At 52.4% G+C, this 21,743-nt stretch overlaps 6 protein-coding genes across 6 annotated transcripts; 2 read left to right on the top strand and 4 right to left on the bottom strand.

Annotated features, from left to right (window-relative positions):
- Positions 1-3,214: 3,214 nt before the first annotated feature.
- Positions 3,215-4,100, top strand: COL26b_004866 (uncharacterized protein; the record flags this gene model as incomplete). Its single annotated transcript, XM_053177728.1, has 2 exons — positions 3,215-3,614; positions 3,670-4,100. The coding sequence occupies 2 exons, from the start codon at positions 3,215-3,217 to the stop codon at positions 4,098-4,100; spliced, it is 831 nt and encodes a 276-aa protein (XP_053038250.1).
- Positions 4,101-10,656: 6,556 nt separating this feature from the next.
- On the bottom strand, positions 10,657-12,122 carry COL26b_004867 (uncharacterized protein; the record flags this gene model as incomplete). Its single annotated transcript, XM_053177729.1, has 2 exons — positions 10,657-11,887; positions 11,938-12,122. The coding sequence occupies 2 exons, from the start codon at positions 12,120-12,122 to the stop codon at positions 10,657-10,659; spliced, it is 1,416 nt and encodes a 471-aa protein (XP_053038251.1).
- Positions 12,123-13,908: 1,786 nt separating this feature from the next.
- COL26b_004868 (uncharacterized protein) lies at positions 13,909-15,917 on the bottom strand (the record flags this gene model as incomplete). The annotated part of the gene is made up of 3 exons (XM_053177730.1): positions 13,909-14,455; positions 14,509-15,248; positions 15,537-15,917. The coding sequence occupies 3 exons, from the start codon at positions 15,915-15,917 to the stop codon at positions 13,909-13,911; spliced, it is 1,668 nt and encodes a 555-aa protein (XP_053038252.1).
- A 1,127-nt stretch (positions 15,918-17,044) lies between these two features.
- Positions 17,045-18,081, bottom strand: COL26b_004869 (uncharacterized protein; the record flags this gene model as incomplete). Its single annotated transcript, XM_053177731.1, has 3 exons — positions 17,045-17,526; positions 17,575-17,826; positions 17,901-18,081. The coding sequence occupies 3 exons, from the start codon at positions 18,079-18,081 to the stop codon at positions 17,045-17,047; spliced, it is 915 nt and encodes a 304-aa protein (XP_053038253.1).
- A 1,243-nt stretch (positions 18,082-19,324) lies between these two features.
- Positions 19,325-20,377, top strand: COL26b_004870 (uncharacterized protein; the record flags this gene model as incomplete). Its single annotated transcript, XM_053177732.1, has 2 exons — positions 19,325-19,841; positions 19,998-20,377. The coding sequence occupies 2 exons, from the start codon at positions 19,325-19,327 to the stop codon at positions 20,375-20,377; spliced, it is 897 nt and encodes a 298-aa protein (XP_053038254.1).
- A 707-nt stretch (positions 20,378-21,084) lies between these two features.
- Positions 21,085-21,711, bottom strand: COL26b_004871 (uncharacterized protein; the record flags this gene model as incomplete). The annotated part of the gene is made up of 2 exons (XM_053177733.1): positions 21,085-21,279; positions 21,625-21,711. 2 exons carry the CDS (start codon positions 21,709-21,711, stop codon positions 21,085-21,087), a joined length of 282 nt encoding a protein of 93 aa, XP_053038255.1.
- Positions 21,712-21,743: the final 32 nt, after the last annotated feature.

Genomic DNA, 21,743 nt, shown 5'->3' on the forward strand with positions numbered 1-21,743 from the left:
ATGTATTTTCTACTCATTCTGAGCAGTTTCAGAAGGAGCAAGTTGATGTTAAAAAGGCATCAACTTTTGGAATAATCTGTTTTCAATGATTTGCTTTCTTTCCCTCTTCCCTTCTAGTGTCAAACTCAAACATCCATCACCTGGCGTGCCGAAGACTTATTTACTTTGCCTGACAGAACTATGTATCTCTAAGTTCATGAACAGCTTCATCAAAATGTACACATACAATCCAATATCATACAAAAACAAGTCATACTGCAGAAAAGCGTTTGTCAGTGTTCCAGCATCGTGATGAACCGCGAAACGGTGGGTGCGAGGTGTAAACGCGCAGGCACACGCCCCACTCAGTGGAGCTATCCGCGGCCCCACGGTTGCATCATGCACTCGATCGTGATGAGCCTCTTCTGACCTCACTATGAACATGGTCTCCTCAGCATCTGTGAAGAAAGGAAAGCTGCCGTGGTGTTCCCGAAATTCCGACCCCCGAAACGGCTCATTGAGCATCGGAATTTTGCGAATAACGTTTCCGTGATTTGCAACGAATTTGAGACTGGCTCACAATTCCTTTCTTGCATTCCCACCACGGACTCAGTTTCTCTGACAATGCGACTGAAGATAGTGTGAGCCGCTCGCGTACCACTGTCGGACGGGAGTGGTTGATGAAGTTGGCAAGTGTGGAATATCCAGGCACTCCCACGACTGACTCTGGGTTATCGCAGGGCAGAAGATCAAGCTGGCATGTTGCTTCTGCCACGAGGATAGCCTGGTCGTAGATTTTGTTCCGCGAACCAGAAGCGTCCTTTCCCGCGGAGCGGCGGAACGGGGGCTGCATCCGGACCCGGTACTGGTCTCGGCCGGCGACGAGCTTGCGGACCCACTTCACCGTATCCGCGACGGAGCCCAGGACCGAGATGAGCAGGCTTGGTACGTCCGGGAGGTCTACCAAAACCCCAATCTTGATGATTGCATCCATGATTTTCCGAGTTTTGGTGATTGCAACGGCGCAAAATGTGCGCGCTAGATGGCGCGTTCCTGGTGAATAGACTGGCTACTGCGGACAGCGATTAGCTTCTCTTCATTATCAATCAAGTTTCATCTTCGCATACCTCGTTTCTATCATCGGATACTCAGTCGCTCCAGTCGACATCCAATTTTCAACAAATTTCAGGTCAAAAGCCTAATCAAGACCCCATAGAGAGTGCATGGATCATTCGGCCGATGAGACGCCGGCGTTCAAACAGGACAAGGGTTGGTAGCTGGCGAAGATGGCTTCCACCAACATCTTCAACCATCACTATACAGCAGAATTCCAATGATCACAAATGAAAGGGCTACGTCAAGCTTGTCCAGTGAGGTCTAGATTTAGCTCGGCCCGAAAGCTGCTTGACATCCGACGTGGCTGGTGATTGAAGGATTCGGGAAGGAATGTCATCCATCAGCCTGGGTCAGTTCGCATGGCAAGCGAGCGTCGCATGCACATGGTATCTTGGGCCTCTGCACGCAGTAAAGAAGGCGGCGGTCCCAAGACATGAGCTAAAATATTTCTAAGCCTGCATGGGCTGACTATGAGCCTCCGTTGGGGAAATTCTCGTCGTCCGATGGCCACCGGCATGCTGGTGGGGTACAGCCGCACAATTCCAACGGCGGAGTGCGTGACGCAGCAGCATGCACGAGTCGCGCTCACTCTTACAGTCTGGACGCAGGTGAGCTTAATTCTAAGAAAGCCTCATCTTGTTTCTGGGCTCTGTTTTAGGCTTCTGAGAGATTGAGTAGTTCAAGAGAAACAAACTTTCTCAAGTGTGATCTAATTTTCTTGGAATATTGTGTTTGCAGTCCTTAATGTCCAAGTGCCCGAAGCCTCCAACTGCCTGGGGCTTCCACGCTATCCGGATGCTGGAAAGGTGGATGCCTCAAATTGTAAGCCGGACCCCGATTACCAGCCGCCAACAAGCGCCACGTTACTTCTCAAAACCGCCAGCCGCCCGATGCCGTCTAGTCCGTTGTCCGGAGAAAGCATCGAAGGGGGAGAGAGAGGTTGAGTCGCGGCAGCGGCTGAACGACCCGTGCACAATTGCACTAATTGGGGTCACGAGCAGCATAGATGTTGTGCACAGCTCTTTTATAAGCATGCCTTTCTAGAATAGTCCGAATAATTTGGTGGCCACCACGGATGGCACTGATTGAGTGCGTTTGAGGTTGTTTGCCTAGACAGCTTACATGAACATCCGACTACCGGAGTTGTCTGAGCGGACAGCACTGGCAACTTAAGTACAATTCCAGGGCACAGGGCCTAGAACCGGACGGGAGCCAAAGTGATTTGACCAGTGTCTGATCAGTGTCATGCTGGGTAGGGCGGTTGATCCGGCCTTGCGGGAGGTGGGAGATCATCAGAGCCATGCTCTTCGACACTGAGCACGACACCTGCCAGGGCTGGAGGGGCAGAAAGTGGTTGGGGGCTGCAGACGCCTTGGCCGCAGGGCCCTTTTTCGACAGAGAGACATGGAAGCCTGCTAAGAAGAAAAGGCAACACTTGGTGGGTGGTGGGCTCGTTAGACTTGCATGCGGCCTAGCGCCGAGAAGGAAAGCCAATGTCCTTTTCTTTTCCAGCCGTCACTCACAGACTCAGACTTCTCAGCCTGACTCGGAGGAAAGGATTGGCGCGTTCCTGTTTCATTGCCCAAGGTCGGGCGCTATGTCTGCGGGAAAAAGAAACGGCTCCGCTAGCGCGCGCCGTGGCGGCCTCACCACGCGCCGTTGCTCATTTGCCGTGCAGCACAATTTATGGCGTTCAGATCTTATGTTCGTCCGAGCATTGCGGCTAGGGTTCGTGGGAAACAGAAGCAACCTTGGAAGAAAATAGCACAAGCCGCCTGGCGTCGTTTGAGATGTGCTAGTCCTTATCGCAGCTTGTCCGGCACACGTGTGGTTGTACAGGAAGAAACTGCCAGCTAGGATGATCCGGGGTAAAGTTGCTCAGGGGCGGGGTCCAGATGCAAGAGTCAAAGCGATCGACACCTTCAAATCAAAGATGCCACGAGAGAAACTGGACATATAAGAGATGGACTTCGACTGCCGATCTCAAGATTTTAATCAGCACTCATCCAGCATTCAGCAGCAGCCTCATCTTCCAGCTCTTCACTTTCTTTCAACTACATTCACTACAACAGTCTCTCACTGACACCTTTTGAGTCTATTCTCTAATACCATAATCACCATGAAGTTCTCCGCCCCCATTGCCCTCTTCGCTGCCGGTGTCCTCGCCGCGCCTAGCGCTTCCGAGCTTTGCACCCGCGAGCTCAGCACCGTCAACACCATCATGACGACTGTTCTCAACGGCATCCAGAACCTCGACACCACTTGCCTGTCTTACACCGGCGGCCCGGGCCCGGAGCTCACCAACGCCTCGACCTACATGCTCGAGATCATCCGCACCGCCACCAACAACGCTGCTGCTATGCTCCCCTTGACCATGGAGGAGGCTCAGGCTTTCCAGCCTCTCTCTGACCAGCTCAACGCCGCTGGTGACAAGCTCCTCACCGACATCTCCAGCAAGGTCACCCTCTTCTCTGCTGCCTGCATTTGCGACACAACCCTCAACTGGGTTGCCCAGATTGGTAAGTTCCCACACTTCAGCTTACAGAAACCTCAACCGACTAACACTATGAACAGCCGGAAACGTCAACACTCTCATGACCACCATCTCCACCAAGTTCCCCGCCGGCGGCAAGGGTGGTGACGAGATTGCCCACTTTACCCAGGTCTTCTCCGACATGCAAAGCCAGCTCTCTGAGTGCTCCGGCAAGCCCTGCGCCGGAGCCGGCGGCAACGACAAGAGCGTCCCTGCTACCACCCGCCCCGTCGCCGGCGCCCCCGCTCCTACCGGTGTCACTCCCGGCGCCGCCGTCCCCGCCCCCGGCCACAGCAACAACAGCACCAAGGGAGCCTCTCCCACCGCCAAGGGCACCAACGGAGATGCTTCCGCCACCACCAAGGCCACCAAGGAGGCTTCTCCTACTGCCAAGGGCGTCGTCACCGCCGGAGCTGCTGCCACCTTCTCCGGTGCCGGCCTGGCCGTCGCTATCGCTGCCCTCCTCATCTAAATCCTCTGCTACGAACCCCCTGGCGGTAATTGCTGGTGGCTCAGCTGGATTGAACCCAACAGCGCACAATTTGCGAATCTGGGACGGACATTTGCACATAACGAAAATGTACAAAAAACCTTTTTTGGGTAGGAGAGGTTGCGGGTACACGGGCATTGCACCTCGAATGAAGTCACGAACATAGTTTCTTTTTTACACTAATTACATGCGGAAGTTGGGTTTATGCAAATGATGTGTAGTCGCCAATACATGTAGATAGCTGGACAAATGGAACAGTTAAATTAAAAAAGAACACTCTCACAGTTTCTCATATGTGACTTGCAGCAAATGATTCAGACGATCCAATTTCAATTGATGGGACGGCTCGTTGGTCTAGCCTTGCCCTAAGCCCCTTGCTGATCTCCGCGTTGTTAGCGGGTTTCGAGCTGACTGCTTGTACGACCATTCCCATATGGGAAAAGCAACGATGATAAGGCCATGGAAAAGGAGAATCAGTACATAATCGAAATTTCCAAGCAAGAAACGCCTTAGATTGAGAAATCATTGGAAACAAACATGAAAACCCATTTTGATCTCATTTCACGCAAGGCGAAGTGTCTCATATTTAATATACGCGCTTGAGCTGATGGCAAAGACAATGGCTGTTGGACCCGATAATGATGTTCAATCTTATCTCTACGCGACTAATGGGGCACGGTCTGTTTGTCAGACCACTGCAGCCAGAACCTCTATTTTTAAGACAGCACCACGGAAGAAACGCGGGCCCTTCGTTTCGGCCGGTAGCGTCAGCCTCGCTCACAGTCAAAGTAGCTGTGAGTGTAGAGAAGGAAGCACGTTCTGACTGAAGCCCGGGACCACACAGGAGTATCCCAAGTATTCAAGTTCTCTTGGGTGACTTTCTTGCGGTCTCGATAAATGTTATTTCTGGTGATGTGGAAACGATACACAGTGCTGTGGATTATGAAGTGATACATTGATAATCAGGGTGCGCATTTCGGAAGTCTCAGCTTTTGTTCCCAGACATGCACCATATGCTGTCAAACCTGCATGGCGAGTGTCTCTCATTCACAGGCGTGAAGGCTTAGAAAAAGAACCCGCAAGTCAGCATGGTCTTAGGCATCGTACGGCCCAGACATTTTTACAAAAGATTACCAGCCATACTAATCTTAGCCACAAGGCCATCTCGTCTGGTCAAGCTATATGGTCTGACTCCTACACATGGCGGTGGCAATCTCTGATACCAGACTTTGGCCAGCGAGAAAAGAAAACTCTCCCTTGCCACACATACTCAGGAATGCTTGTGTTAACCGTGACCCTTGAATAATGGCTGAGCAGATAATGATGAAATCCCATCGATACATTGCACCTATTGCTATATTCTACTCGAATCGGATATCAACTTGTCCATCCAATATCCATGAAAAGGCTTCCGTAGGAAGCTCTAGCCCACACTGCAAGGCATCGACTTTGTGGACTATGTTACCGGCCTCATTTCGATCCGATATGAGTAAAAATGTGACTCGGCTCTCGGTACCTTCCATGAGTATAAGCCAGTGTCGTCGACCTGGCAGATTATTCCTCTCAAAGTCCCATCCCTCAGTCATCATTACAATTTCTTGGCTGTGGTCAGTGTCTGCGATTCGAACATAATAGTCGCCTTTCACATCCGATGCGACTACCTCCTTTGCGCTCACTTCGATGCCCCCATCTCTGATCGTGACCTTCCGCCGTGCTGGTTCGATAGTGCATTCAGCACCCATTAGCGGTACTTCGTTTTCAAGAGCCGGCACCCAGGAGGGACTAGCGATAGTCTTTCGCACGCAAAGGATCTCAAGTCCGAGCAATCCCTTTTCAACCAACTCCTCAAGTACCTGAGCAACAGGTTCTTCGTATGTTGTTTCGATGAAATCGCCTCCCTCGATCATTGCCACCATCCCCCAAAGTGCGTCTTTGGCGACAGTACATCTTCTTTTCTGCGCCATGCGCCACACCAGAGCCAAGGGTCTCCTGTTGCGAGCAATCCATGCCTGAGTTGAAAGGGCCCCTCGGATGTGTCTATTGTCGAATAACACCACTCTATTGTCGATTTGACCAACGCCGGGGTCAGAAGAAGCCTCCGTGTCTCTGCACGTGGGAGGATCTTCTGGGCTCCGTGTGTATGATGGTATCCCACATGCTCGCCTCACTGCCTCGTCGATTTCCCAACTATATATGATTCCATCCGTCGTTTCTAAGTGTGTGCACCATGCCAGAGCTGTCTCCTGCATGGTCCAGACTCTCTCGAAATACGGATTCTCCACGAGCGCCTGGATGAACTTCAGAACTTCAGAGAAATTCTGCTGTGAGGCTCTGGCACCACCTTCCAACCAGTCGTCAAGGCTTCGTCTGAGCCCCGGTGCCATCATGGGTATGATGTTCATCTCAGCCCCGGCGTAGTACTCGGCCATTTTGGGAATTTCGTTTGCTTTGTCCTGCACTGAAGCCTGATTAATGCACAGGCTGTCCACCCAAATGTACTGGACACCGTACTTCATCCACAATTGAACGGCAAATTGTCCCCAATCCTTTCCAGCCGTCTCGCTCCATACATGGGAGATGGTTGTATATGGAAGATCCCGTTCCAGGCTCGCTTCGACGAGTCCCGTTTTGCAGTTCAGTAATCGGGTCGGAATGATCGGACCGCGACTCGGCGCAGTCTGTCGGGCTTTGGGGTGCAATCCATGGCCTTCAGTGTTTCTAGCAGCAGGCCAATGCATGCGCTGGTCGTTATCCAAGTGCCGACCATAGTCCCAGCCACCGGTGGCCCTATTTTCATGTATCATGTCCCGCACGTTCCACAGCCCCCAAGGAATCGATTCACCGTTCTCGTTGACTGCAACTGCCGACCAGCCGTTGTCTGAATCTGTCATCTGAACGATAAAAGGGCTGGGTAGTTTGCTAGAATGGTCGCCTCGTCTATGCGTCTGTGAGAATTCTCCTCTGTTCTTCTGTTCTTGATTTACATTGGGCTGCAGACATGGTGATAGACAAGGGAAAAAAAACATCGCAGACGACGTCTGACATCTGAGGTTTCGAGTGATCCCACTGATCCTTCTCACGTGGTTGGGCAGATAACGGGAGGTCTCCGCTACCTTACATCAAGCAGGATGCAACCCTTTTCATTCGCCAAGCCGTCAGCAAACGCCATCGAGTGGAGAGTCATGGCTCTATGTCCATCCACGTGGACGTCAGCCAGCAGTCAGAATTCGCAGGCTTTTCACCACACAAACCAAAATGCTGCCTACGGTAAACTTGTACGTTCATTCTTCAAAATTTGAACAAAAGTCCCGGCCTGGAGGGCTTGTGAACCAAATCTTCTGATCCGGATGCTACTTATGCTAGATTAGTCCTCGATAAAGTGGGCTAGTTGGCATCCTTCTTGCTATGGACAAGAACGCTCTTGAGAAGTGTTTGTTTTGTGCAAGGGGTCACGTACCCGCCGCGGAGAATGTTTCATGAGAATTTGACAGTTAGATAAAATGCGTTGCGTTTAATGTAAGTCTCAGGCACGTCCTGATAGTCCTTAATTACTCCTCTGTATAAAGGAGTTTTACTATCTGCGCGGACACTTCTAGCTATCCGGGCAAATAACCCCTTATACCATGCCCAATAGTCTATTTTATTTAAATAATTTTACTATTATTATCGTTTTAATTATCTTTATTATTCCTCTTATCCCTCTTCACTCTCCCTCTCTCTATACCTATCATCGTCGTCGTCGCTATTGTTGTCGTCGTCTATGCCCACTGACCGCCCGGAAAGTAAAACTCATACAAAGTGGGCTTATTAAGTATCTTCCTGCAGATGGTTAGGGTGTGGGAGTTAGGTAAGAGGCTCAATTCGTCTAAATTAGAATGACATCTTGAACACCACTTTCTGCAAATCTCAAGCTCGGCTGATACTCCCCGTCCTTTTGGAGGATGCCTAAATATTCCTCAACCTTAAGATCCCTGAAGTAAAAGTCAACCTGTCCCGATCGACGAAACGTATTGGACTCTTGAGCCTCTGGTACATGTTGTAGCAGAAGCTCAGACACAATGTTTCTGTCTTTGGCAAGTAGGAGAAGGTGTGTAGAAGGATTCAGACGCCATGCGTATTCGTCTGGGACCTTACCCCCAGCTTCAACCCAGGGAATGATATATTTCTTATCCTCCTCCACACTGATCCAGTACACAGTTTCGTTTACCTCGCGTGATAGGCCGTGCGGCAATCTTCTTAGCGGTCCTCGGACTGACAGAGCCCGGACGCCAGATCTTTCGAGCGACGTTTGTTCGAGGTCTGACGATATTCCATCGATTTCAAACAGGGCTTCAATCTCAACACAGCTTAGGACCTGCGCTGACGACCTGGGTTGGAAGTGGATCCCGCCAATGTTGCCGCATACCGATGCCCAGGACCACGACGGCACCAGCTGGGTAGATGGGATGGTTATATCGCTTATACACTCCCAAAGAAGGGACCTGGCAATATCATTCTCCCATATTCCAGCAATGTACTTTTCGTTGAGCATATCACTCAGAATGCGTGCTATTCCGGCCACAGCAGGAAGACGGTCTTTGTCGAAGGTTAGCTTTGTATTGGCGAAGAACCGAATGAACCGCCTCCAAAAGCTGTGAATCTCTTCTTTCTTGACGCCCTCCAGAGATCGAAGGTGGGTAGTCGACCAGTTGGAGGCATTGTTCCAGTTTTCGAGACCACTGGGCATGGTTTCATTGGCGATCATCTCGCTACATTCCCACCAAACCTCTTTCGGCGTATAATGAACAATAGCTGGTGACAGAGTCCGCTCTTGAGCTACCCAACCTCGGGAATTCAACGGCGAATCGACGATGAGCTCATTATATCCGAATTCGTTTGCGTTAATGTAGAAGCCATTAAAGTTGTGTTGAACAACATGGTGTCTGTCGACGAATTTGGAGTTCAAATATACCGGAAAGTGTTGGGATGGTATTGTATCTCTCTTGCTAAACAAGCCCGGTTCACCGTTATAATAACCGGTAGCGGCAATGTTGAACTCTCCGTGCCGGTAGACATCTCCCATTCTCTCAGATTCGTGCACCCAGTCGTTTTGGCAGTCCTGAATAATACAAAGGGAATCGATCCATATGTAATGAATGCTGAGCTCAACAGCGATGTACATGGCGTCTTTGAATACGTTAAGGAGTCCATCGGTTGGTATTGCTTGATGCCATGCACGACGATTGCTCTTTTGAAGTTTCAAAAAGTGGCTGGTTCCCCATCGATGACTCAACGTCACGTATGGAGTGGTTACCGGTAAGCTGTCCGTTTCGCAGAGATTTGCACGTATGTTTGTATTTCCTTGATGGGGTCTCCAGACGCGGACTAAGCGAGTTGGAAGAACACGAGAGTTTGATTGCCATTGTCGACAAGTACAGCGCTGATACCAGGACCGGACCATGTTGACGCTTGCTTCCGATCTTGCAGTGCTCGTCTCCAAGGTAAAGTCTAGTGAACATTAGCCATCTTCCCACGAATACCGAATTGTATCGATTGACGCACCCAAGAACTCTGGTCCCAGACCACCTAGGCCTCTTACGGAGTACAGGTATAAAGTTTCGAAGACAAAGACTATGCAGTCATCATCGTCAAAGAGACGGAAAGTCAACCTAACCGAGTCTACTTCTGATTTTGATGGAACGAAATCCCCATAGCCGTGGCGAACAGTGCATTTGATGGAACCTGAATTTTTTAGCGTCCCCAAATCGTTCCCTTTGTAATAGTAGTTGTCCAGGGATTCAGATAACTGTTTGCAAAGAGGACAGCCAGAATGAACGGAGCTTCGCAACGAAGACAGGGAAGTGTGAAACATGTATTCCTTGTAGTCTCCAAACACATGGTAGGTCTTTCCTTCAAGAAACCTGCGACAGACGAGACAGAGTTTTGATGCCCACTGACTCAAAGCGAGCGACAGATTTTCAGGCAATTCGTCGTCTTCATATGTTGCTGCGGGCCCAACCATGACATCGTCCTCGTCAGCGTTGTTCCCGAGCTTCGAATTATCAGTGTCATCTTTCTCTCGAGCCATGGGCTTGCCTTCATTCTCGCCTTGTTGCATGCCAAAGTTGAAAATTTTTGAGAATGAAGACGGCACTGGCAAAGATGTGCAAAGAGATTTTGAGCTGGGCAATGGAGCGCGAGCCGGGGCGTGTTTGATATTGGAATGGACCTTTCCACCGTGAAAAGTTGAGGAAAGCAGGGCCTTATGTCCTTCCCACCTGCCCAGTGAACGTGGTATGCGGTAAGCGCTTAAAATCGGGAGGCCTCCATAAGCCCTGCCGCTGCATGATGTATGTGGTGTGATAACGAATCGGACCGCTTTACTCGCCCTCGGGAGTGTTGCGCCACATTGGCGTGTATACACTGCAGTCCTATTCGATAATTACTTTGCAGAAGAAACTGCTTATGGAATGTGAATTACTCAAAGTGGTATAAATTCGTGCCACAATTGGGCCTAAGCGACGCTAGGCCGGATATCTCCACGACTACATACGATGTCTCACTCTGCCGCATTACTAGCGCAAGTCCACGGTTTCGAACCCGAAGCACTCGCAATCGACTCAATCGACACCCAAAGACCCAGAACACACAGCAGGATACCCACAACCAGGAGTAGCGAGGTAAAGAAGAACTGCGTCTTCTGCTTCCAGTTGCTGAACCAGTTGCCGTAGTGCATCCACAACCAAAAGATGCCCGGCAGTCCAAACGAAAACCAGCTGGCAAACGCCGCGGACACGAGACCCAGGAGGTTGTTGAACACCGGGATCGACTCCGAAATCACCATGCCAATACCCCAAATACCGAGGGTAACCAGCAGCCACGCAACCGTGGACAGCTTCGTCCGTCTGACGACATGCTTCGTGTTACCAAAGATACGCGTGAAGATGTACTGCGACGCGACATGCGCGTAGATCACAGCCGCAATCGCAATCGTCGGAATCGCCACGCCCCAAATCGCCTTCCGGATCGTGGCACTCCCCGCCGCCGACAGCGCCGGGGACGGGACCTCAGGCCCGGCGTAGACGTAGATGATCACAGCCGAGATCAAATACAGCGTCGTATCCGTAATCTGCAAAAACGCAAGCGCCTTCGGCCAGTCGTCCGGGTTCTTAAACTCCGCAATCACGCTGAAGAAGATGGAATGGCTCGAGAACGCGCCCGCAATATTCGTCACGGCCAGAAACGCCGGCGAGAACCCGAGCTTGCGGAAGATGTCCACCGACCCGGCCCCAATCGGCTTCTCAATCGCCACGTCCACGACGGTGATCAGCACCGCGACGACAATCGACACGCACGACGCGGCGGACATCCAGCTCGTGTACTTTAGCGTCCGCGGCACGTTGAAGATCCAGAACGCGACCATCCCGACGGCCGCCCAGACCACGGTGCACGTCGCGCTGTTGGTGAGCGTGTTCATGCAGATGGTCCAGAGCAGGATGTGCCCGCCCATGAGGAAGACCTGCAGGATCGTCTGCGCCCAGCCGAAGACCTCGCGGAAGACGCCGCCTAGGCCGATGGGCTTGCCGATGAGCTCGACGGCGTCGCCGAAGTGCTGCACGAAGGGGTACTGCTTGCGGAACTCGGCGAGGAGGAGGCCCGAGTAGGTGGCCAGCGCGGAGATGGTGCAGATGAGGATGACGCCCGGGACGAGGCCGACGGTGGCGAGGACGGAGGGGAGGGAGAGGATGCCCAGGGAGACGGTCTCTGCTACGAGAACGATGCCTCCTTGTCTGGGGAGAGTTAGTTGGGGTGGGAAGGTTGGAGGGTTTGAGGGACTGACAGCCAGTGGAGGGTCTTGAAGTTGATCAACTCGCCCTCGTCGTTCTCGCCCACACCGCCGATGTGGCTCGACGAGGAGAAGGCCGGTGGCTGGTCCTGGACTACTTTGGAGCCAGCTGGCGCGTCGGCCTTGGCCTGGCTCTCAGGGTCGACGGGCGCCCTCGTGGCGTCTGTGTCCTTTCCCATGTTGAATTCCCGGGAAAAGAGATCGTATGAAGCCGAGTGATGTGGACTGGCCAACTTGTATGGCTTCACGATCCCCTCACAGGTTCAAAGCTGAGAGGTGTTGTTGGTGGAACCTGTTCGCGTCCGGTGGAGCGATCCGATGAGATGGCAGGACAAAGAGGGACTCAGGCCGACATGCAGCTTTCGGGGAGCGGCTTGTGGAGCAAATCGGGAAATCAAGCCTATTGGGATGATTTAGGTTTGAGGGGCCCCGGATTCTCTGGTCCTTCTGATGTGCGTTTGAGCGGTTCTCGTCGGCACTCGTGGCAGAAGGGCGGAAGGGGGTAAACATTTTAAGAGGGAAGCACATTCCCATCATCAACCCACACCACACCCATTGACTCACGGCTCTTCCGTCTTCCCACGCCACCCCAAACCGCTGAAAAACCTGGACACATGGGATGACCCCATTGTCGGAGCCAGACTTTTCTGACACGATGACTGAATTGAAAATTTAACAAGGTGCTACTGCATCTGGAACCTCCGCTACAAAATCAGACGGCGGGCGAAAATTCGGCGTTTTCGTTACGTCTTGCAATCCACTTGGCGGGGCCCGCTCTGGACCCCTTTCCGGGATCTACGGGGCGCGCGCACTATGGCAAGCGCCACGGTCCCACGGTCAGAAGGCCGATTCGATTTTTCCTCTCTTTCCGAGGTGTGACTGATGTTTCGTGGTGTGAGAAAACGCCGGTACCGAACTGCAGATGTTGCTAATCGTTCCCCGATGAGAGGACGGGAGGGGGAGAGTTGCCGGCCGGCACGGGAGACGGACGAGGGTGAGTTTGGAAAGGGGGTGCGGCAGCAGCCGCGAGTCATGCCGGTTTGCATACCTTAATCCAACGTCAACCAGATCGATAGCCCCTATGCAACATGTCTCCCCCGCGTTTCGAAACGCGTGACCTTGTGAAATGTTCAAAGGGCGCGCTTGGCAGGTCTGCGCTATCCAGCAACGGCAGGTCGCAAGCCGCGTTCACGTAATGGCTACAACGGATGGAGTTGACGATCACGGGGAAGCTGTTGCATATACGAAGGGGTCTTGTTCTGATTTACGTTTGAGGAACATAAAAAGTCCGTCGCTCTCACTCGGATGTTGATCAAAGTGTTTGAAAATGGCTTCAAAGCATGCTTATGCATATGCTTATGCATATGCAGCTAGCGCACTATCTACATTCGTCCACTTGAGGCACACTACGCCTGACTCTCAATCAACATTAAGGAAGAACCTGGTATTCATCATGTCAAAAGGGGTGTCACATTGCCGAGGATGCCTAAGTATTACCAATATATCCTGGTAGATAGGCCTTTCGATTTTGATTTTTGGTAATAACAATTCCAATAGGTGATGTTGTTCCACGTACAAGGTGCAGGGGCTCCTGATATGACCATTAATACTTAATTCAGAAGAGAGAAGCCCGAAGCAGCAGGGGTTGGTGAATCCGTGTGATAAAGTTGAACTCCATAAATAATTATCCTGGTTAGGCTATGGACTGGGACCGATACCTAACTACTTTACTGCCTATTTTCTGTCAACTGCAATACCGTAATCTTTTCCGAATCCCAAACATGGAATGAAATTCATGATTCATCAGCGGTTTTGTTCCAAGAGCGGAGTTGTGCAGGACCAATTCCTTTTCATACCCAGCAAGAAAACTCCAGAGACTCCGTAAAGTGGGTGTTTCAGACTCGACTTACCATCAACACGATTCCAGCCTTATGCGAAGCCATTCCGTACGGGACTTGGCATCGGTTAACGAAGCAGCATCCCCTTCAAGACTGAAACAATGTGCTCCAACGAGTCGATTTGTTGTTGCTCGATGAGCATGCAAACGTGATGCTCCCGAATCATTTCCTCGGACCACGTACGGCTTTCAGCTGCGTCAATGTGAACCAAGCCGCATATCTGTTGGATGCGAGCGCTGTAGTCCTCGATTACGATGGGATCCAGGTTTCCGAACTCGGAGTAGTTGATGAGTCTGGGCCTTTCAGTCTCCGACGTAAGGCCCTCTATCCACGCCGGACCATTGCTGGCCATGATGCCGCCAACGACATCGAAAAGAATGCCCATGCCATTAGTAACATCACCCACTATAACCTTGGCAGCGTCAGGAAGCCATCTCTGACAGTCTTTCAGGATGGAAATGGCATGCTGCAGTTCCTTTTTCAGGCCATACATAGTCTGCCGGATGCGAGGTCGTTGATAGTCATTGGGAGTTTCGATCTCGTATTTGGGTGCGGGTGCCGCTGTGATACCAGGGAAAACATACATTGGCTTCTTCTGAAATTCGGCGAAATCACTGCCCAGGGTTAGCCAATAAGCTACGACGCGGTGTATGAAATGATAGCTTACGCTTGAATGATGGGGAGAAATTCGTCCATTTGCTTCGCGGCGCTCTCAAGCTCACCAACCAATGTCTCAAGCGAAGGAGCACGCTTTGGACTGCTTGAGCCAGGATTGTTGGACTCGACGATCTTGAATTCAAAACCAATCTCCCACAAAGTGCGGCTGAGTGAAACGATCCACATCATCAGACTAGCATCCAGCGGGACGTCTCTCGCCGTGGTAGTGGGTTGATTGCACTTTGCTGCATAGGCGGCAAGGATGGGCGTGAGACTGTCAACCTGAGCCAGAAGAGACTTGCAAGCAGGGAGGACCTTCGTCGCATGCTTCAGATGCATTATGCAAAGTGCTGGGCTGGTGTCTCGTAGCATGCGTGAAAGAGACTGTAGGGCATTGTCGATGACGATGGGATCTGTGGAGGTCTCGTCGAGGTCCAGTGTGTCGCCAAGAGATACTGGTACCGTGTCATGGGTCGATGCACCAAAGGACGCTCCATATTGCGAGACCACCTCTTTCGGCTTTCGCTCTTGTTCAGTAAAACCTTCCAATGACATGGCGCCGATTCTCGGAGCGCCTTTCGCGCCTCTTCTGGGGCCTGACTCCTGGGGATTCAGATTCTTGAGAGGAGTGGAAGTGACTTTGCCCATTGTTGACTGTTTCCAGCTGCCCAACTCCTGGGTTGCATCATTGTACGGCAGGATAGGATAGGTTGATTCATTGCTGACATCAGATGTCTTTGAGCCATTGGACTGTGGTGTGAAGATATCCTCTGGTCTCTTATGTTCAATGGCACATGTGCTCGATACTGTAGGTCGACTTCGCGGAGCTCGAGCAGAATTAGGGAGAGGAGGACCGCATTCAAGCATGTAAGCACGTCTTGTTTTTTCGTCGGGGAATGCGAAAGAGGAAAAGGTGGCGTTATCTGTCGCCGCGGCTGGTGCTTTCGTGTATCGATGGACGTTTCCTGACGTGGGGGCACGGGGATATTGTGGCCGTTGAGAGTCTTCCCGGGGAGACGATGCGGTAGGTTGTCTTACATCTTGCTGGCTCGGCGGCAGCGGGGCCTTTGGCTTCGATGCGGACGCGGTCTTCATCGCTGCCATCTTGTCCACGGACACGGGGCTGGTCGGTCTAGGAGCAGACTGACTGCCAATATCGACCGCTGATAGGGCATCTCCTAGGTTGGACATGTTCGCATCGTTCGCATCGTGGTTTGCATTGACTTGGGGTGCATGTCGAGTTGGAGACGTCTGACTGCGAGGAGAAGATTCGACTTTGGATCGGGTCGGGACGGGAGACGCGGCGGGCTTCTCGTCTTCTTCATCGTCGGAGGATAACGACTTGACGGAATAGTTGTCAGCAATCTCCTCCCAATCGTCGTCCGAGCCAATCCTGCCGAAGCTCTCGCGCGAAGCCATGATGGCCGTTGGCGCCGAGGATGGTCGCTGGGACGTTGGCCGATGGACGTGAAGATGGAGGGTGATGGTTTGGAGTTGTGGAAGTTTGGGTAGGTTCTGAATCGGTGATGTGGCACCTGGTCGGGCGGGGAAGTTGAGATGGGACGGAAACAAGGAGGGAGTCCCTGAAGCAAGGATGTGGAAGGCAGAAAAAGTGCGTCAGGGCAATTGAATAGGTGGCTCTTTCTGGTCCCTCCAGGTGCCCAAGTCAGCAGCGGTGACGCGGACAGAAGGAGGCGGATTCTGGTCCAGTCCAGTCCTGTCTGCCTGCCTTGACCCGGAGGCGGAGGGACGCAAAGAAGCGCCTCAGGCTGAGTGTCCTTGTCCAACCGGTGAGGCAGGCAGCTGCAGGCTGCCGTGGGTTTTCTTTGGCGGGAGTGACAGCTATTCAGCTGCTGTTGGCACTCGCACACCGAAGCTTCGACCAATCAGCAAGCTTGAGTCGGTCAGTTCAGCGACCGGCGCTGTAACCGCCCTTGTCGTCCTGCAGATCCCTACCCCGCAGTGGGCAGGTGTGGTCTGTGCGCTTCCTCGCTTGTCTTATCGGCGACAAGAACCCCTGTTGACTGTGGCGATAAGCCTCGGGCTGCATCTCGAAGATTGGGGAAGGAACCATTCGAGCCAACATGTTCCTGGCTCACTTCCAGGATGGCTGGTCTTTTTTTGCTACTCCGACCTCATTCTACAGTATTCCATTGCAGATGAACAACCATCTTTCCGTCAATTGTGTCACGTCAACCGAAAGAAGGGCAGCGTTGGCCGAGAAATCCGATCGATATTATGGAGCGCTTCCGCAGGCCGTGATGGCGCTGATGCCGAATTCCATCATTGAGCTCCCGTCATTCCATGCGGTCTGCCGTATCGCAGCCCGCCCTTCTAGATATCACAAACCAAATCTCTATCCCAAACTCGGGAATCCCAAACAAAAGAAATGTCTCAAGCAGAATGGTGAGACTGCTACCCCGAACTCCTCTTGCATGGGCTGGCTTGTTGACAACTCTCCCCAACCAGCAAACGCCCATGATCCTGATCAATACTGCCGACAAGCACCCGTCAATTCCATTATTCCCCGATGATGCCCGACAAGCTTACACGCTCATGCTGCTGTTCTCGTGCTGCATCTTTCGGAAGTTGCCACCCATCTTCATCAGCTCCAACCCGTTCTTGATGGGCGGCTCGCCACGGAGCAGGAGGCCGATCTCGCTGGGGTGGAACCAGTTCATCCATACCATGACGAGGAACATGAGCGTCGCGTCAAAGATGTAAATGTACACCTCCGTCGTCATAAGCTCTCCCTTGTTGCCCTGGAGGTACTCGATCACGCGGAAGACGCTTCGCACCCAGATCAGGACACTGGTGATATACAGCGTCAGGAGGTAGTACTTCCACCGGATCTCGGGTTGGTGGGCTTTGGCTGTGGGCACAAGAGCCATGCGACGATGGAAGAGTGCGGCCGTGACGATGAAGAAGCCGAACACAAAGAGCTGAACGAAGAGACCGACGATGATGGTCTTCTCGCCAATCTCCATGAAGTTGTTGCCCTCTCCGGCAGCCGCCATCATTCCACCACCTGCGGTCATTAGCATCTTTTGTCAAGCTGGGGCTTGGATATACATACCACTGGATTGGAGAAGCAGAGACAGCACGTCGCCAGAGACGAAAGCCTTGGTGAGCCAGCGCCTCTTGATCAGCGCATGGCTCTCTCCATCCGTCAACATGATGATCCGACCGAGAATCATGTAGATCGAGGCTGCCATCAAGGCCGGAGCAATCAGGAGCAGGACGTTCTGGATGATGTACGGTCCGAGGGTCCAGCAGCCAGGGTCTTCCATCGTGTTCTTCGCGCGGGCAGCATAGCCGATTAACTCGCCTGCAAAATCATCCTTGTTAGCTCGTCGACCCAACTGGAGATGTCCTCTCCCATTCAACAGCAAGCAAGCTTACAGAAACCGCCAATGACAAACGCAGTCAAGTACCACGTCTTTGTGCGAATCATCTGAAATAGGTGCAGCGCAGTAGTCAAGATAAAGGCCACGCAGAAGAAGATCGCAGCCGCCGTCGAGGGCTCAAATCGGTAGAAGGCCCATTGTGCGTTGACATAGTCGGGATTGCACGCTCGTGCCATTGTCGTGGTTTCGAAATCGGTCTCTTGGCAAAGATTGTCGTCGTATCGATTCGGGCAAGGCAGCCAACGGCAAAGGACGAGGACGAGTATTGGTAAGGAATGTCGGTGTTATTCTCTGAGTAGTTTGCTGATGTCGAGAAGTTGTTTGACCGATGAACAAGGAGGAAGCTGGGGATATTTCTATCTCTCAGTAGGCGGTCGTTTGTTATGCTTGCGCCCTCCTGAGGAGGACGCGCCAAGTCTGGTCCATCGAAAGGACTGCATTCGCCCTGTTGTCAGCCAAAGAATTGACATTTTGCTCAGCAAACGGCAGGTCTTGGGGGCCTGCGACGGACAATTTTCTCCAATGAAGTGAGATCCGAGTATCACTGCGCCACAGAGGACCCGCGATCCGGAGTATTTGTATCATTAGAGTCGGGACAGATGGAGCCTCCAACCGTACAGCTAGTGTACGAAATACGGAACCAATCACGGCACCCGGAGTACGGCTGGGCAACACTACGGGCGCAAGGGCTGACGAGTTGACCGGGATGCCCATGGTTTTGGACCTTCGGGGACATGACAAGCGTCGGGAGACCCGCTGAACTAAGGAGAGATGCCCCGCAATTGCGAGTATTCGCTTTTGTCTCGTATCGACCCGCTGTTTTCATCTTTGATACTCGCATTCTCCTTGGCTTGATGGCCACCAAGATTCCTCTTATTCGATCCGAACCCGCGGGTTCGTACGCCATCCGCCGTCCTTCTTCTCACCAAGACACACCTCTGGTAGCGGTTTGTCAACTGTCAAGATTAGCTGCGTGGATAGATCCCGTCCGAAACATCAGACAAACACCCTCCTACTTAAGGTATTGGCCGCCAGCCCCCACCGAACCAATGGCAACTCGACGATCCCATACAAAGAGTCGCAACGGCTGCAGGGACTGCAAACGGAGAAAAGTAAAGGTAAGCGACGTCTACCCCTAGGCTCCGGTCAATACCACTGCACGCGATGAACACGCGGCAACGTTATTTCGCTGCGCCCGCCCTGGCGCCACTCTCATGTTATCGAGCCAATGGAGCATGGTGTCACTGACTGCTCCAGTGCGACGAGGCATACCCGTCTTGCTTCAATTGTTCCAGACATGGCATAGTCTGCAGCCTATCAACTTCTCGCAACTCTCCCAGCGACATCAACCCCCAACGGCCACACGCCCCGTCTTCCGCTGATGGATCAAGCCCCCGTTCTAAATATGGCTTCCTCGACATGGTGGCAGACCGTACCCGCATGATCCCATCAGCACCCACCATTGAAATCTGGGGTCGCGGTTTGGAGCTCATGCACCACTACACACTAGCCACCGCCGACTCACTAGCCGTCCGTCCTGACATGCAGTACGTGTGGCGCGTGAATCTCCCGGAAATCGGGTACGCGTGCCCTTTCGTCATGCACGGCATCCTCACCTTGTCTGCTTTACACAAGGCGTACTTGATACCCCCAGAACGGGAGACGTATCTTGACCTCGCAACGGCACACCAAAATGCTGGCCTCGAGGGGTTCCGGTCCGAGCTGCACAACATCAACGACACCAACTGGCAAACGTTCTTCAGCTTCGCCTCCATTGTAGTCATGTACGTGTCCTCCGTACCCGTGCGCATGGGGAACGAAACGGAAACCATTCCGAATATCTTGGAGTTGTTTCTGTTTGTGAGGGGTATTCGTGCGGTGCTCGAGCCATATCAGGGACGCCTGACCAAAACCAAGTTTGCCGCCTTGGTGCACGGTATCTGGACAATAGACCCCGAGGATGTCAATTACAGGCAAGCGTAGACCCCGACACGAACACCTCCGATACACCAGACCTATTAACATGTAGTCCATAGAAATCCACCAATGCATTTGTCGCCCCTACCCCCCGACATCTTTCAAGCATTTACAGAGCTCGGAACCTTCTTCCAAGAAACCCTCAGCGAAGACTGCCGCGACGAGTATCTCAAGGCCGTAGAGGAGCTCGAAAAGGCCATCTACTTCATGGCACATGCCGGTACCAACGTCGAGGTGGGCATGATTCTCTTCTGGCCCTACGTCATCTCAGAGAACCTCATGGCGGATATTCAGGCGCAGAACCCGTTCAGTATGGTGCTTCTGTCGTACTTTGCGATCCCTCTGTGCGTGTTGGAGCAGAGGTATTGGTTCTTGCAGGGGTGGAGTCGGAGGCTGTTCGAGGTTACGGATACTGTTCTGGCGGAGCATCCTGCGTTGCTGGAGATGGTGAAGTGGCCGCGGAGGCAGGTATTTGAGCTTTACGGGCCGATATGAGATGCATATCATCACCATAATTTATCAACAAACGATAGTCCAAATCGAGGTGAGGGAGTTCGCGGCGCTGTAGCCCATCGGGAATGTTGAGTCGTGAGTACCGACTGGCCTTCAAGTCCTGTCTCCTCGCGACAGTCTAAAGGCTCCGGAAAAGATTTCGCCAGCGTCCCAGTACTTCCTCCGCCACTACAAACTTTACCACATAATAAGCAGGCGGAAGTGAAGTGGTGTTCAAGACGCATGAGCTGTGTCACTCGCGCAATAGTTAAAAACAACGATTAATCTCTTTGAGCCCGATATCTGGGGACATACACGATAGATTACGCAGAAGACAAATATGACTCATGGATCATGAATCAAGGCTGTGTGGAAATTACCTCTGTGTTTTCTATGGTCGGCGGTGTGCCTTGCTTGTGAACCTAGTTGTCTTAAGCCAGCCAGGGACTCAAGCCCAACGAGAGCTTACTCAATACCCTGCTTGCCTGAACGCCAAACACACCCGGGAATTTCAATTTTCCAAACTCAGCTATCGGCACCGATGGCTCCCTTCCACTCTTCTCCAAGCACGGCGCCGAAAACACCCCCCTGATCCATCTACTCCATCGATCGCACGCTTCAAGCCTTAAACTTCACGGCTCGTCGGCCCCCCAATTTGGAGCTGAAGAAGTTAGCACACGGTCATCGCATAAGATCCAGTGCCCGAGTACTCACAAGTCCGGGAAGTTCTCTAAAGGCTTGAAAAAAGGTCTGAACGATTCAGGATCCGGGAAGATTAAAGGTCGCTTGTGGCCTTGGGGCATGTTGTTGTTGCTGCAGGAGACCATGTCCGTCGACGGGGGCCAGCGCACGCCGCTGACGGTGCGGTCGGTCGCGTACCAGCAGTCGGCGCCGTCTACGTGGCACTGTGTTTTGGGGTGGGGCGCGTCAGCGATGTGAATGTTCGAGGGAGATGAGATCGGTTTTCTCCCTCGGGAGATACAGACGAGGTAGGTAGGGGATGGGGGGGTAGCAGTTTGGGTTTTGTGTGTGGGTTGCTGCTTTTCTTGTTCTGTGAGGGTGACGTACGAGATACTTGCAAGGCAGCGACCAGTTCGTGTCTGGCCTCAGCGTGTTTATCATGACGCACATGTTGGTCTGTTTGTCGCATTTCTGGTGGTTTGGGAGAATGTCAGTCTGAGGTTTCTTTCGCTTTTGGGGGTCGTTCCCCTGCCGCTTGGGAAGGAAGGGGAAGTCTGGGATCGACTTACGCCGTAGAAGATTGTGCCTTTGACGGGATCGGCGTTTGCGCCGATGGCGAGGAGACAGGCTCCGAGAATCACGGATGAGAGATGCATGTTGGCGGGGGTTGCGAAGACAATGTTGGTGG

The sequence above is a fragment of the Colletotrichum chrysophilum genome (assembly GCF_026319265.1).
Source record: "Colletotrichum chrysophilum strain AFK26 chromosome Unknown scaffold_31, whole genome shotgun sequence".
Taxonomy (NCBI): domain Eukaryota; kingdom Fungi; phylum Ascomycota; class Sordariomycetes; order Glomerellales; family Glomerellaceae; genus Colletotrichum; species Colletotrichum chrysophilum.